This window comes from Loxodonta africana, chromosome 2 (genome assembly GCF_030014295.1).
Source record: "Loxodonta africana isolate mLoxAfr1 chromosome 2, mLoxAfr1.hap2, whole genome shotgun sequence".
NCBI lineage: Eukaryota > Metazoa > Chordata > Mammalia > Proboscidea > Elephantidae > Loxodonta > Loxodonta africana.
This window is the reverse complement of record NC_087343.1, coordinates 205,436,345-205,450,748: the sequence shown is the minus strand read 5'-3', so window position 1 is coordinate 205,450,748 and position 14,404 is coordinate 205,436,345. Positions and strand designations below refer to the sequence as shown.

The window sequence follows — 14,404 nt, the reverse complement described above, 5'->3', positions numbered from 1 at the left end:
ACCCATAAGATTGGAAACTCGATAACTGAAAGCATATGAAATGGTCAGGGAAGAGAACAGTGAAACACAGAAGGTTAAAAGAAGAAGCTCTGGGAATAAGAAATGTAATCCATTTTAAACAAGAATTTTTAAATCTCAGAAGATATGAGAGGAGTTTAAGTAGAGTAAGAGGAAAGGAATTTACCATAATATATAGACAGGAATCCCTAATATTTCAAGGTTATTTATAAGAAAAATATATAAAAATAAATTTTAACTATAAATCAAATAATCAAATGGATTGACAGACAAAAATTGAAAGCAAAATGGACATAGACTGTAGCGTGGACAAAATAAAGAGTCCATGGTTTTTCCTTCACTTCCTATCACGTGTGAATAAAGATCTATCTCCCTGATACACAGGCTCCTTTGTTCTGCAAATCTGATGATAAGAAGTAGCATGGTCAACAATCTGTTTATATGGCTGAACTCAAGGTATCACATACACACAGACAACTTGATAAAACAGAATACATCTGGCACATGTGAACAATGAACGATTTTTCAATTTTTCATGGACAAGATAATTTACTATTAAAGCTCTCATTTTAATTGGTTAATGTTTGTTTAGCATTATATAGGAACAATTAGTATTCTTTATCCCTTTACTCATGACTTTTGTATTTTTTAATGCAGATTACTCCATTGAGAATGAACAATATCTCAGCGGTGACAGAATTTCTTCTTGTAGGTTTTTCTGGCCCGTGGAAGCTTCAGTTATTACAAGCTGGGACTTCCATAGTGATTTACCTGGCAGCCCTGATGGAGAATGGTCTCATTATCACCATAACCTCTTTGGACCCATGCCTTCGCAAACCCATGTACTTCTTCTTAAGGTATCTCTCCCTCTTTGATCTTTGCCTCATTTCTGCAGTTGTGCCCAAAGCTATTATCAACTCCTTGACCCACAGCAACTACATCTCTTTCCTTGGCTGTGTCATCCAGCTCTTTCTGGTGATCTTTTCAGCAACCACAGAGCTGTTCCTCCTCACAGCGATGGCCATTGACCGCTATGCTGCCATCTGCCATCCCCTGCACTATGAAGTCATCATGAACAGGGCCAAGTGTGTGCAGATGGCATCTCTGTCTTGGCTCAGTGGTGGTTTGATATGTGTGATACACACTGCAGTTACCTTTTCTTTATCTTACTGTGGAGTCAGTGAAATTCAACAATTCTTCTGTGATATTCCCCAGTTGTTAGCTATTTCTTGCTCAGAATATATATTTGCAGAGATTGCACTCATTCTCATTAATGCAGTACTAGATTTCTGCTGCTTTGTTTGTATCATCATCTCTTACATTTGCATCTTCTCCACTGTCAGGAAGATTCCATCCATAGAAGGACAGTCAAAAGCCTACTCCACTTGCCTCCCACACCTGGCAGTGGTTGTTCTGTTCCTCTCAACTGCCTTTGGTGCTTATCTAAAACCTATTTTAGGGTCTGCATCCTTCAATGATCTCATTCTATCTGCTTTATATATTGTGTTGCCCCCTTCCCTTAATCCAATCATATACAGCCTGAGAAACGAGGCCATGAAGGTTGGTTTAGAGAAGTTAATCACTACAAAGCTCTTGACAAAGAAAAACCTTCTTATTTTCCTTCAAGAATAGAGCTATCCCTCCTATTAGCATTGATATAAGGGTTAATCCAAACTGGTCTGTTGTAACTCTGTGCTTATTTCCATTGTTCCCTGCAATTGTGGTGCTGATCTTTGGCCAAACTGAAATAAAATGTATTAACTATTAGTGAATGTGCTTGAGTCTGACAACTTACAGCTTCTGAGTGTTGCTAAATAAAGATGTGCACGTGTATGTTTATTCCCTGGTTGCTATTAGGCTATCTTGTTTTCTTTTTATTCAGCCTGTTCAGGTATCCTGGGTTAGGCTCCTTTCCTAGGGATCTGTGAAAGCCTCTTTATGGAATGAGACTATGCCTTTCCTAAGACCAATTATCACCTAAAGTTTTCGTTTGTGATCCTGAGAGAAAACTCCCTGTGTGGTTGAGATAGGACCCTGGATGCTGTCTGTCCCGGACCTCACTAATGAGGCATTCATTTTTCTTGCTGCTGCACTGCTGTAACTTTCCCTGTAATAAATCTTCCCTGGGTGTATACTGAAAGTCTTGTGTATACTTTCTATTATCTAAATCCATACAACTGACACTTCAGTCAATAAAACATTTACTTATTCTAAGCAATAAATTCATACATGTTATTGGAGAAATAACAGGACAGACATCGCTTACTGGGAGAATTACTTGCCTCTATATAAACATATATAAACTTTTTTTTTTTTTAATTAACGTTTAGTACACCCATGTGTTTATATCATCTCAGCATTTTTGGTTTGCATAAAATATAGAAAGCTAAAAATTTGTTAAAAGTGTGTATTCTAGTTGCAGCAAAAACTGTTTTGTATTTTTTTATTCCACCTCACTACTTCTCATTCAAAATTCTGAAAATGAGTACTGTTCTTAATTCCCTATCCCTATTGACCAGTATGAGGGACTTAACTTATAGAGGCTCGTTTGATATGTGCCTTGTTAGTATTTCTTTTGGTATTCCCTTTTGCCCATTCAAACCCTGGCCACAATAATTGGAAGACGAGAGTGTGTTGAAAAAAAAGTTGGTGACTTAGCTAATACTATCAATTGCCTTTTTTCCTATAGTTTTTGACTCATGACCTTAGCCAAATTTAAACGTGCAGCAAATAAATCTTTTTGCAGAAAGAGGTATTGATTAGAATTTACCAGGTAAAAGGGAGATGATGATCCATGCCTTCTATTTGATCTTGCTTTTATTATTTTCCAAAACATTTATTCCATAGAAATAATTGATCTTTGGGGGGATAAGTTATATTATGTTTTTAACCACTATAATCACTCACATACAACACTACAGTTTACAAGAAAAAATAAATATATAATATGAATGTAATCAAAAAAGTAATAGGGTTAATGAATTAATAATTCTCTCACTAACTTGTTTTGAATTTTTACTGTATCTTTGTCAGTATATTGTTTTATAATTACTTTACACAGCTATACACTCATCTGCTTTGAAATTACATTTTAATATTGACTGAATATGGCATGTTATTCTAACACATCTAAAGTTTCCTTTCTTTAATGCTTGGATGTCTTCAAATATTGTATATTACATTGAGATTAATACAGACCTTTGTTATGGATTGTCTTAGTTATCTAGTGATGCTATAACAGAAACACCAAAATAGATGGCTTTAACAAACAAAAGTTTATACTCGTGCAATTTAGGAGGCTAGAAGTCCAAATTCAGAATGCAAGCTCCCAGGGAAGGCTTTCTTGCTCTGTCAGTTCTGGGGAAAGTCCTTGTTATTGATATTTCCCTGATTTATGAGCTTCTCAGTGGTCCAAAGGATGTGCTCTGCTCCCAGCTCTGCTTTCTTGGTGGTAGGAGACCCGCCTCTCTTTCTGCTAGTTTCTCTCTTTTATATCTCAACAGAAGTTGATTCAACATAAAACCTTATCCTGTAGATTGAGTCCTGCCTCATTAACATCAATTCTAACGGATTTATAACACACAGGATAATCACATCAGGTCACAAAATAGTGGACAACCATAGAATACTGAGAATAATTGCCTAGCCAAGTTGACATAACTTTTTGGGGGGCACAATCCAATTCATATTATGGTTGAATTGTGTCCTCCCAAAAAAGATATATTGAAGTCATAATACCTGTACCTGTGATCATAACCCTGTTTGGGAATAGGGTCTTTGCAAATGTTATCAGTTAGGAAAGTTTTAATCATACATTTTTATCCTTATTAAAAAGCAAGAGGATAAACAGAGATAGACAGAGGGAAGAATGCCGTGTGATGATGCAGCTACAAGACAAGGAATGCCTAGAGCTACAGGAAGCTGGGAAAGAGGCATGGAACAGACTCTCTCATAAAGCCTAAGAAGGAATCAACATGGGTGACACATTGACCTCAGACTTAGGAGCTGGGAGACAATACATTTTTATCTTACAAACCACCCAATTTGTGATTATTTGGTACAAGAGCCCTAGAAAAGGCATGCCATTTTCTTTCCCCTACTGATTCCCATTTTGGTATCTTTCTAACTAGAGATGTAATAAAATTTGATGTAAGCCTCAGTATTCAGCCAAAATTTTCTAAATGGCTTTAGCTTCATCCCTAAGGTTGGGAATGCTAATTGCTTTCTGTTTCAATATCATCGATGACTGTGAGCATTATGAAATCAATGATCATGGGATCATATAGATTGGAATCTGATTTAATCAGTATACCAACTTCAGTAATGTAAATAGGGCATGCCATTAGGATTTGCAGTTAGTGTCTAAATAATCACTTTCTAATATAGGTTTTTTGAATTTTATTTTATTGTGCTTTAGGTGAAAGTTTACAATGCAAATTAGTTTTCTATTCAAAAATATATACACAAATTGTCTTGTGACATTGGTTGGAATCCCCATGGTGTGTCAGCACCCTCTCCCTTCCTTTTCAACCCTGGGTTCTCTGCATTCATTCATCCAGATTTCCTGTCCCTTCCTGCCTTCTTGCCTTTACTTTTGGGAGGTTTTGCCCATTTGTTCTCATAAACTTGATTGAACTAAGAAGCATGTTCCTCACACATATTATTGGCTGTTTTATGGACCTGTCTAATCTTTGGCTGAAAGGTGGACTTCAGCAGTGTCTTTAGTTCTGAGTTACCAGGTTGTCTGGGGACCACAGACTCGGGGATTCCTCAAGCCTCTGTCAGATCAGTAAGTCTGGTCTTTTTTTGTGAATTTGAATTTCGTTCTACATTTTTTTTTCCTGCTCTGTCTGGCACCCTCTGTTGTGATCCTTGTCAGAGCAGTTGGTGGTGACAGCCAGGCACCATCTAGTTCTGGGCTCAGGCTGGAAGAGACTGTGACTCATGTGGCCCATTAGTCCTTTGGACTAATAGTTTCCTTGTGTCTTTGGTTTCCTTCATTCTCCTTTGCTCTGAGTAATAGGACCAAAAGATGTATCTTAGATGGCCACTTGAAAGCCTTTAAGACCCCAGATGCCAAAGTAGGATGTAGAGCATTTTCCTTATGAACTGTGTTATGCCAGTTGAAATATATGTCCTCCGAGACCATGTTCCCCAGCCCTCAGCCCCAGTAAATCGGTCCCTCAAGGTGTTTGGATGTGTCTAGGAAGCTTCTATGACTTTGCCTTGGTCAAGCTGTAATGACTTCCCCTATATTGTGTGTTGTCTTTCCCTTCACCAACTTTAACGCTTGTCTACTATCTACTTACTGATTTCTCTTCCCCATCCCTTCCTTCCCCTTTCTCATAATCATCAGTTTTTTTTTCTGTGTGTAAATTTTTTCTTAGGTTTTTATAATACTGGTCTTGTACAATATATGTCCTTTGTGACTGACTTATTTCACTCAGCATAATGCTCTTCAGATTCATCCATATTGATCGTAAGATGTTTCACGGATTCATCATTGTTCTTTATCATTGTGCAGTATTTCATTGCATGCATATACCATAGTTTGTTTATCCACTTACCTGTTGATGGGCACTTAGGTTGTTTCCATCTGTTTGCTATTGTGAATAATGCTGCAATTAACATGGATGTGTATATGAATTGACTCGATGGCATTGGGTTTACTGGGTGTATATGACAATTGGTGTGATGGCTCGTATTTCTCTAGGATGTATTCCTAGGAGAGGGTTTGCTGGATTATATGGCATTTCTATTTTTAACTTTTAAAGGTGGTGCCATTTCATTTTCCTTAGTGAATGTACCATTTTAAATTTCCACCAGAAGTGCATAAGAGTTCCAATCTCCTGGCAACCTCTCCAACATTTTTTATTTTCTGTTTTTTTGATTCATGCCAGTAATGTCGGGGTTAGGTGGTATCTCATTGCAGTTTTGATTTGCTTTTCTGTAATGCTAACAACTACAAGCATCTCCTTATGTCTATTAGCTACTTGAACATCTTCTTTGGTGAAGTGTCTGGTCATACCCACTACCATTTTTTAATTGGATTATTTGCTTCTTTGTCATTGAAGTATTGAAGTATTCTACAGATTTTAGAGATTAGATCCTTGTAGCAAATGTTATAGACAAAATTTTTTCCCAAGTCTGTGGGTTCCCTCTCTTTTTACTCTTTTGACAAAGTCGTTTGATGAGTATAAGTGTTTAATTTTTAAAAGATCCCATTTATTTAGTTCATCTTCTGGTGGTTGTGCATTGTTAGATGCAGTTTGTATTCTCTTTATGCCACGTATTAGGGTCCCTAGTGTTGTCCCTATTTTTTCTTCCATGACCTTTATCATGTTAGGTTTTATATTTAGGTCTGTGATCCATTTTGAGTTAGTTTTTTGTGTATGGTGTGAGGTATGAGTCCTGTTTCATTTTTTAACAGATGGACATCCAGTTTTGCGAGCACTATTTGTTTAAAAGACTGTCTTTTTCCTATTTAATGGACTTTGGGCCTTTTCAAAGACTAGGTGGCTATAGGCAGATGGATTTACATCTGGGTTCTTGATTCTGTTCCACTGATCTATGTGCCTGTCAGTACCAGGCTGTTTTGACTGCTGTGGCTGTATAATAAGTTCTGAGATCAGGTAGTGCGAGTCCTCCTACTTTATCCTTTTTCTTCAATAATACTTTACTCAACCGGGGCCTCTTTCTGTATAAAGTTAGTGATTAGTTTTTCCGTGTTGTTAAAGAATGTTGTTGATATTTGTAGATCGCTTTGTGTCGAATTGACATTTCCACAATGTTGAGTAGATGAACATGATACGTTTTTCCACTTACGTAGGTCTCTTTTGGTTTCTTGCAGTAGTGTTTTGCAGTTTTCTTTGTACAGGTCTTTTACATCCTTAGTTATATTTATTCCTATTTCATCTTTTTAGGGGTTGTTATAAATGATATTGTTTTCCTGATTTAATTTTCAAAGCCTTTTTTGTTGAGGTAGAGGAAACTAGCTGATTTTTATATGTTCACCTTGTATCCTGCAACTCTGCTGAATCTTTCTATTAGTTCCAGGGGTTTTCTTGTGGAATATTTGGGGTTCTTTATGTATCATATCATTTGCAAAAAGAGATAGTTTTACTGTTTTTTTCCTTTAGAATTTGGATGCCCTTTATTCCTTTTTCTTGCCTTATTGCTCTAATTATGACTTCCAGCGCAATGTTAAATAGGAATGAGGATAAAAGGCATCCTTCTTGTTTCTGTGCTCAGAGGGAGTGCTTTCAGCCTCTCTCCATTGAGAATGATGTTGGCTGTTGGTTTTGTATAGATACCTTTTATTTGTTGAGGAATTTCCCTTCTATTCCAATCTTATTGAGAGTTTTTATCCAGAAAGGGCATTGAACTTTGTAAGATGCCTTTTCGGTGTCTATTGAGACGATCATCTGATTCTTTTTGTTTGTTTGTTTTATTTATGTGGTGGAATAAGTTGATTTCCTAGTGTTGAACCATCCTCGTATACCTGGTATGAATCCTAAGAGGTTATAGTGTATTTTTTTTTGTTGTTGTTACGACACTGAATTCTATTGACTAGATTTTTTCATCTATATTCATGAGAGATATTGGGCTATGATTTTCTTTTTTTATGGTGCCTCTGCCTGGCTTTGGCATCAGCATTATGCTGGTTTCATGGCATGAATTTGGGAGTATTTCTTCCTTTTCTATGGTCTGAACTGGTTTGAGTAGTACTGGTGTGAGCACTTCTCTAAATGTTAGGTAGAATTCTCCAGTGACACCATCTGGGCCAGAGCTTTTTGGTTGTTGTTGGGAATTCTTTTTTTAATTGTGCTTTAAATGAAAGTTTACAAATCAGTCTGTCATACAAAAACTTTTATACGCCTTGTTATGTACTCCTAGTTTCTCTCCCTCTAATGAGACAGCACACTCATCCTCTCCATTCTGTATTCTCCATGTCCATTCAGCCATCTACATCCGCCTCTGCCTTCTCATCTCGCCTCCAGACAGGAGCTGCCCACGTAGTCTTATCTGTCCGCTTGAGCCAAGAAACTCACTCCTCACCTGTATCATTTTCTACCTTTGGTTCCAGTCTTGGGCTAACAGAAGGTCCAGGTTCTATGACGTCCGGGGCCCTTCTAGTCTCAGTCAGACCATTAAGTCTGGCCTTTTTACGAGAACTTGAGGTCTGCATCCCACTGTTCTCTTGCTTCATCAGGGATTCTCTGTTGTGTTCCCTGTCAGGGCAGTCATCGTTTATAACCTGGCACCATCTAGTTCTTCTGGTCTCAGGCTGATGTAGTCTCTGGTTTATGTGGCTCTTTCTGTCTCTTGGGCTCATAATTATCTTGTGCCTTTGGTGTTCTTTCATTCTCATTTACTCCAAGTGGATTGAGACCAGTTGATGCATTTTAGATGGCCGCTTGCTAGTGTTTAAGACCCCAGATGCCATTCACCCAATGGTATGCACAATGTTTTCTTAATACATTTTGTTATGCCAATTGACCTAGATGTCCCCTGAAACCATGGTCCCCAGACCCCCACCCCTGCTACTCTGGCCTTTGAAGCATTCGGTTCTACTCAGGAAACTTCTTAGCTTTGGTTTAGTCCAGTTGCGCTGACCTGTCCTATATTGCGTGTTGTCTTTCCCTTCACCTAAAACAGTTCTTGTCTACTATTTTTTTAGTTAATACCCCTCTCCCTCCCTCCCCACCCTCATAGCCATCAAAGAATATTTTCTTCTGTGTTTAAACCTTTTCTCGAGTTCTTATAACAGTAGTCACATACAATATTTTTCCTTTTTTCAACTGACTAATTTCACTTACCATAATGTCTTCCAGATTCCTCCATGGTATGGGATGTTTCAAGGGTTTATCATTGTTCTTAATCTTTGTGTTGTATTCCATTCTGTGAATATACCTAATTTATTTATCCATTCATCCATTGACGGGCACCTCGGTTGCTTCCATCTTTTTGCTATTGTAAACAGTGCTGCAGTGAACATGGGTGTGCATATATCTGTTCATGCGAAGGCTATTATTTCTCTAGGATATATTCCAAGGATGGGATTGCTAGATTATTTGGTAGTTCTACTTCTAGCTTTTTATGGAAATGCTAATAGATTTCCAAAGTGGTTGTACCATTTTACATTCCCATCAGCAGTGTATAAGTGTTCCAGTGTCTCCACAACCTCTCCAACATTTAATATTTCGTGCTTTTTGGATTAATGCCAGCCTTGTAGGGGTTGGATGGTATCTCAATGAAGTTTTGATTTGCATTTCTCTAAAGGCTAATGATAGTGAGCATTTCCTCATGTATCTGTTAGCTGCCTGAATGTCTACTTTGGTGAAGTGCCTGTTCATACACTTTGCCCATTTTTCAATTGGGCTATTTTGTTGTTGTTGTTGAGTTTTTGTAGTATCACTTAGATTCTAGATATCAGATGCTGATAGGAACTGTCATAGCGAAAAATTTTTTTTCCCAGTCTGTAGGTAATTTTACTCTTTGGTGAAGAATTTGGATAAGCATATGTGTTTGATTTTTAGGAGCTCCCAGTTATCTACTTTCTCTTCTGGTGTCTGCGCATTGTTAGTAATGTTCTGTATACTGTTTATGCCATGTCTTAGAGCTCTTAGTGTTGTCCCTATTTTTTCTTCCGTGATTTTTATAGTTTTAGATTTTACATTTAGTTCTTTGATCCATTTTGAGTTAGTTTTTGTGCGACAGTGTGAGGTATAGATCTTGTTTCACTTTTTTGCAGATTTGCTGATTTTCTCTTCGACGTTCTCTTTGTTGGTGTAGAGAAATCTAACTGATTTTTTAATGTTTATCTTGTATCCTAATATTCTGCTGAATTCTTCTATTAGTTTCAGCCGTTGTCTTGAGGATTCTTTAGGGTTTTCTGGGTATAAGATCATGTCATCTGCAAATAGAGATACTTTACTTCTTCCTTATCAATTTGGATGCCCTTTATTTCTTTACCTAGCCTAATTGCTCTGGCTAGGACCTCCAGCACAATGGTGAATAAGAGTGGTGATAAAGGGCACCCTTGTCTGGTTCCCGATCTCAAGGGGAATGTTTTCAGACTCTCTCCATTAGGATGATGTTGGTTGTTGGCCTAGTATACATGCCTTTTATTATGCTGAGGAATTTTCCTTCAATTCCTATTTTGCTGAGAGTTTTTATCATGAATAGGTGTTCTCCTTTGTCAAATGCCTTTTCTGCATCAGTTGATAAGTGCATGTGGTTCTTGTCTTTTGTTTTATTTATGTAATGGATTACATTGATTGTTTTTCAAATGCTGAACCATCCCTACACACCTGGTATAAATCCCACTTGGTCATGGTGAATTATTTTTTCCTTCCTCCAGGGCCTGTGCTTTCCTTTTGTTGCTGTCTTTCTATTTGTTCAAGTTGTAAGGATAATTCCTTGATTTTGGCCCTTTCTTCTTTTTGGATGTGTGAATTTATTGATATAAATTGACCTCTGAGTGATGCTTACTTGTGTCCCAAAGATTCTCATAGGAAGTGTTTTCATTCTCATTGGATTCTATGAATTACTTTATTCTGTCAATTTCTTCTATAACCCAGTCATTTTTGAGCAAGGTGTTCAATTTCCAAGTGTTTGATTTCTTTTCCCTGCTTTTTGAGTTACCGATTTCTACTTTTATGGCTTTATGGTCAGAGAAGATGCTTTGTAAAGTTTTGATATTTTGGATTCTGTTAAGGCTTGCTTTATGACCTACTTTGTGGTCTATCCTGGAGAACGTTCCATGTGCATTGGAAAATGTTTCTTTTGCATTGGATGCTGTTGGGTGGTGTGTTCCATATATGTCTGAGGTCCAGTTGGTTGATTGTGGCATTTAGATCTTCAGTGTCTTTACTGAGCTTCTTTCTGGATATTCTGTCCTTCACCTACAGTGGTGTGTTGCAGTCTCCAACTATTATTGTAGAGCTGTCTATCTTGCTTTTCAAGGCTCTTAGAGTCTGTTTTTATGTATCTTGAACCCTTGTGGTTGGATACGTAAATTTTTAATATGGTTGTATCCTCCTGGTATATTGTCCCTTAATTGTTATATAATGTCCTTCCTCATCCTTTGTGGTGGATTTAACTTTAAAGTCTATTTTGTCAGAAATTAATATTGCCACTCTTTTTTTATTGTAGTTTGCTTGATATAATTTTTTTCCATCCTTTGAGTTTTAGTTTGTTTGTGTCTGTAAGTCTAAGGTGTGTCTCTTATAGGCAGCATATAGATGAATTGTGTTTTGTTTATCCATTCTGCCACTCTCTGACTCTTTATTGGTACATTTAGTCCATTTATATTCAGGTTAATTATGGATAGGTATGAGTTTAGTGCTGTCATTTTGATGTCTTTTTGTGTGTGTCATTTACAATTTCTTTTTTCCTCTTAATTTTTTGTGCTGAGTAGTTTTTCTTTATATTTGTCTTTTCCTCTTTTTCGTTGTTGTTGACTTTGTTTCTGCTCAGTCTTTTTGTTTTTCTTGTATTTTACTTTGAGTTGTAGGCTTGTTAGTCTCCTTTGTGGTTACCTTAATATTTACCCCCATTTTTCTAAGTTTAAAACTAGCTTTTATTTCTTTATGTCTCCTTGACTTCCTCTCCATATGAAAGATCTATGACTACATTTTAATCCCTGTTTATTGTTTTAATGTTGTCATCTGTTACATAATGACATTGTTGTTTCCCTGTTTTGAGCATTTTTTATCTTGATTTGTTTTTGTGACTTGCCTATCTTGGTGGATATCTGGTTGTTCTGTTCTGTGTTCTAGTCTTCATTTGATATCTGATATTATTGATTTTCTAATCAGAGTACTCATTTTAGTATTTCTTTTTTTTTTTTAATTTTTATTAAGCTTCAAGTGAACATTTACCATTCCAATCAGTCTGTCACATGTAGGTTTACATACATCTTACTCCCTTCTCCCACTTGCTCTCCCCCTATTGAGTCAGCCCTTACAGTCTCTCGTTTCATGCCAATTTTGCCATCTTCCCTCTCTCTCTATCTTCCCATCCTCCCTCCAGTCAAGAGTTGCCTACACACTCTCCCGAGTCCACCTGATTTAATTAGCTCACTCTTCATCAGCATCTCTCTCCCCCCCACTGACCAGTCCTTTTCATGCTTGATGATTTGTCTTCGGGGATGGTTCCTGTCCTGTGCCATCAGAAGTTCTGGGGAGCATTGTCTCTGGGATTCCTCTAGTCGCAATCATACCATTAGGTGTGGTCTTTTAGTGAGAATTTGGGGTCTGTATCCCATTGGTCTCCTGCTCCCTCAGGAGTTGTCTGTTGTGCTCCCTGACAGGACAGACATCGATTGTGGCTGGGCAGCAACTAGTTCTTCTGGTCTCAGGATAATGTAGGTCTCTGGTTCATATGGCCCTTTCTGTCTCTTGGGTTCTTAGTTGTCGTGTGACCTTGGTGTTCTTCCTTTGCCTTTGCTCCAGGTGGGTTGAGACCAATTAATGTATTTTAGATGGCCGCTTGTTGGGATTTAGGACCCCAGGCGCCACAATTCAAAGTGGGATGCAAAGTGTTTTCATAATAGAATTGTTTTGCCCATTGACTTAGAAGTCCCCTCAAACCAAGATCCCCAGACCCCAGCCCCTGCTTCGCTGACCTTTGAAGCTTTCATTTTATCCCGGAAACCTCTTTACTTTTACTCCAGTCCAATTAGGCTGATCTTCCTTGTTTTAAGTGTTGTCTTTCCCTTCACCCAAAGCAGTTCTTATCTACAGATTGATCTATAAAAAGCCCTTTCCCTCCCTCCCTCCCCCCTTTGTAACCACAAAAGTATGTGTTCTTTTCCATTTTTTCTATTTCTCAAGATCTTATAATAGTGGTCTTATACAATATTTGTCCTTTTGCAACTGACTCATTTCGCTCAGCATAATGCCTTCCAGATTCCTCCATGTTATGAAATGTTTCAGAGATTCGTCACTGTTCTTTATCGATGCGTAGTATTCCATTGTGTGAATATACCACAATTTATTTACCCATTCGTCCGTTGATGGACACCTTGGTTGCTTCCAGCTTTTTGCTATTGTAAACAGAGCTGCAATAAACATGGGTGTGCATATATCTGTTTGTGTGAAGGGTCTTGTATCTTTAGGGTATATTCCGAGGAGTGGGATTTCTGGGTTGTATGGTAGTTCTATTTCTAACTGTTTAAGATAACGCCAGATGGATTTCCAAAGTGGTTGTACCATTTTACAATCCCACCAGCAGTGTATGAGAGTTCCAATCTCTCCGCAGCCTCTCCAACATTTATTATTTTGTGTTTTTTGAATTAATGCCAGTCTAGTTGGTGTGAGATGGAATCTCATCGTAGTTTTAATTTGCATTTCTCTAATGGCTAATGATCGGGAGCATTTTCTCATGTATCTGTTGGCTGCCTGAATATCTTCCTTAGTGAAATGTGTGTTCATATCCTTTCCCCACTTCTTGATTGGGTTGTTTGTCTTTTTGTGGTTGAGTTTTGACACAATCATGTAGATTTTAGAGATCAGGCGCTGGTCTGAGATGTCATAGCTGAATATTCTTTCCCAGTCTGTAGGTGGCCTTTTTACTCTTTTGGTGAAATCTTTAGATGAGCATAGGTGTTTGATTTTTAGGAGCTCCCAGTTATCTGGTTTCTCTTCATCATTTTTGGTAATGTTTTGTATTCTGTTTATGCCCTATATTAGGGCTCCTAGGGTTGTCCCTATTTTTTCTTCCATGATCTTTATCGTTTTAGTCTTTATGTTTAGGTCTTTGATCCACTTGGAGTTAGTTTTTGTGCATGGTGTGAGGTATGGGTCCTGTTTCATTCTTTTGCAAATGGATATCCAGGTATGCCAGCACCATTTGTTAAAAAGACTATTATTTGCCCAATTGATTGACACTGGTCCTTTGTCAAATATCAGCTGCTCATACGTGGATGGATTTACATCTGGATTCTCAATTCTGTTCCATTGGTCTATGTGCCTGTTGTTGTACCAGTACCAGGCTGTTTTGACTACTGTAGCTATATAATAGGTTCTGAAATCAGGTAGAGTGAGGCCTCCCACTTTCTTCTTCTTTTTCAGTAATGTTTTGCTTATCGGGGGGTTCTTTCCTTTCCATATGAAATTAGTGATTTGTTTCTCTATCCCCTTAAAGTATGACATTGGTATTTGGATTGGAAGTGCATTGTATGTATAAATGGCTTTTGGTAGAATAGACATTTTTACTATGTTAAGTCTTCCTATCCATGAGCAGGGTATGTTTTTCCACTTAAGTATGTCCTTTTGAATTTCTTGTAGCAGAGTTTTATAGTTTTCTTTGTATAGGTCTTTTACATCTTTGGTAAGATTTATTCCTAAGTATTTTGTCTTCTTGGGGGCTACTGTGAATG

At 37.6% G+C, this 14,404-nt stretch overlaps 1 protein-coding gene across 1 annotated transcript; it reads left to right on the top strand.

The window, feature by feature from the left end:
* The first annotated feature begins 604 nt into the window (after nucleotides 1-604).
* On the top strand, nucleotides 605-1,701 carry LOC100669247 (olfactory receptor 14A16-like). Its single transcript, XM_003404966.4, has one exon. The coding sequence runs from the start codon at nucleotides 670-672 to the stop codon at nucleotides 1,648-1,650; it is 981 nt and encodes a 326-aa protein (XP_003405014.3). The 5' UTR covers nucleotides 605-669; the 3' UTR covers nucleotides 1,651-1,701.
* The last annotated feature ends 12,703 nt before the right edge of the window (nucleotides 1,702-14,404 follow it).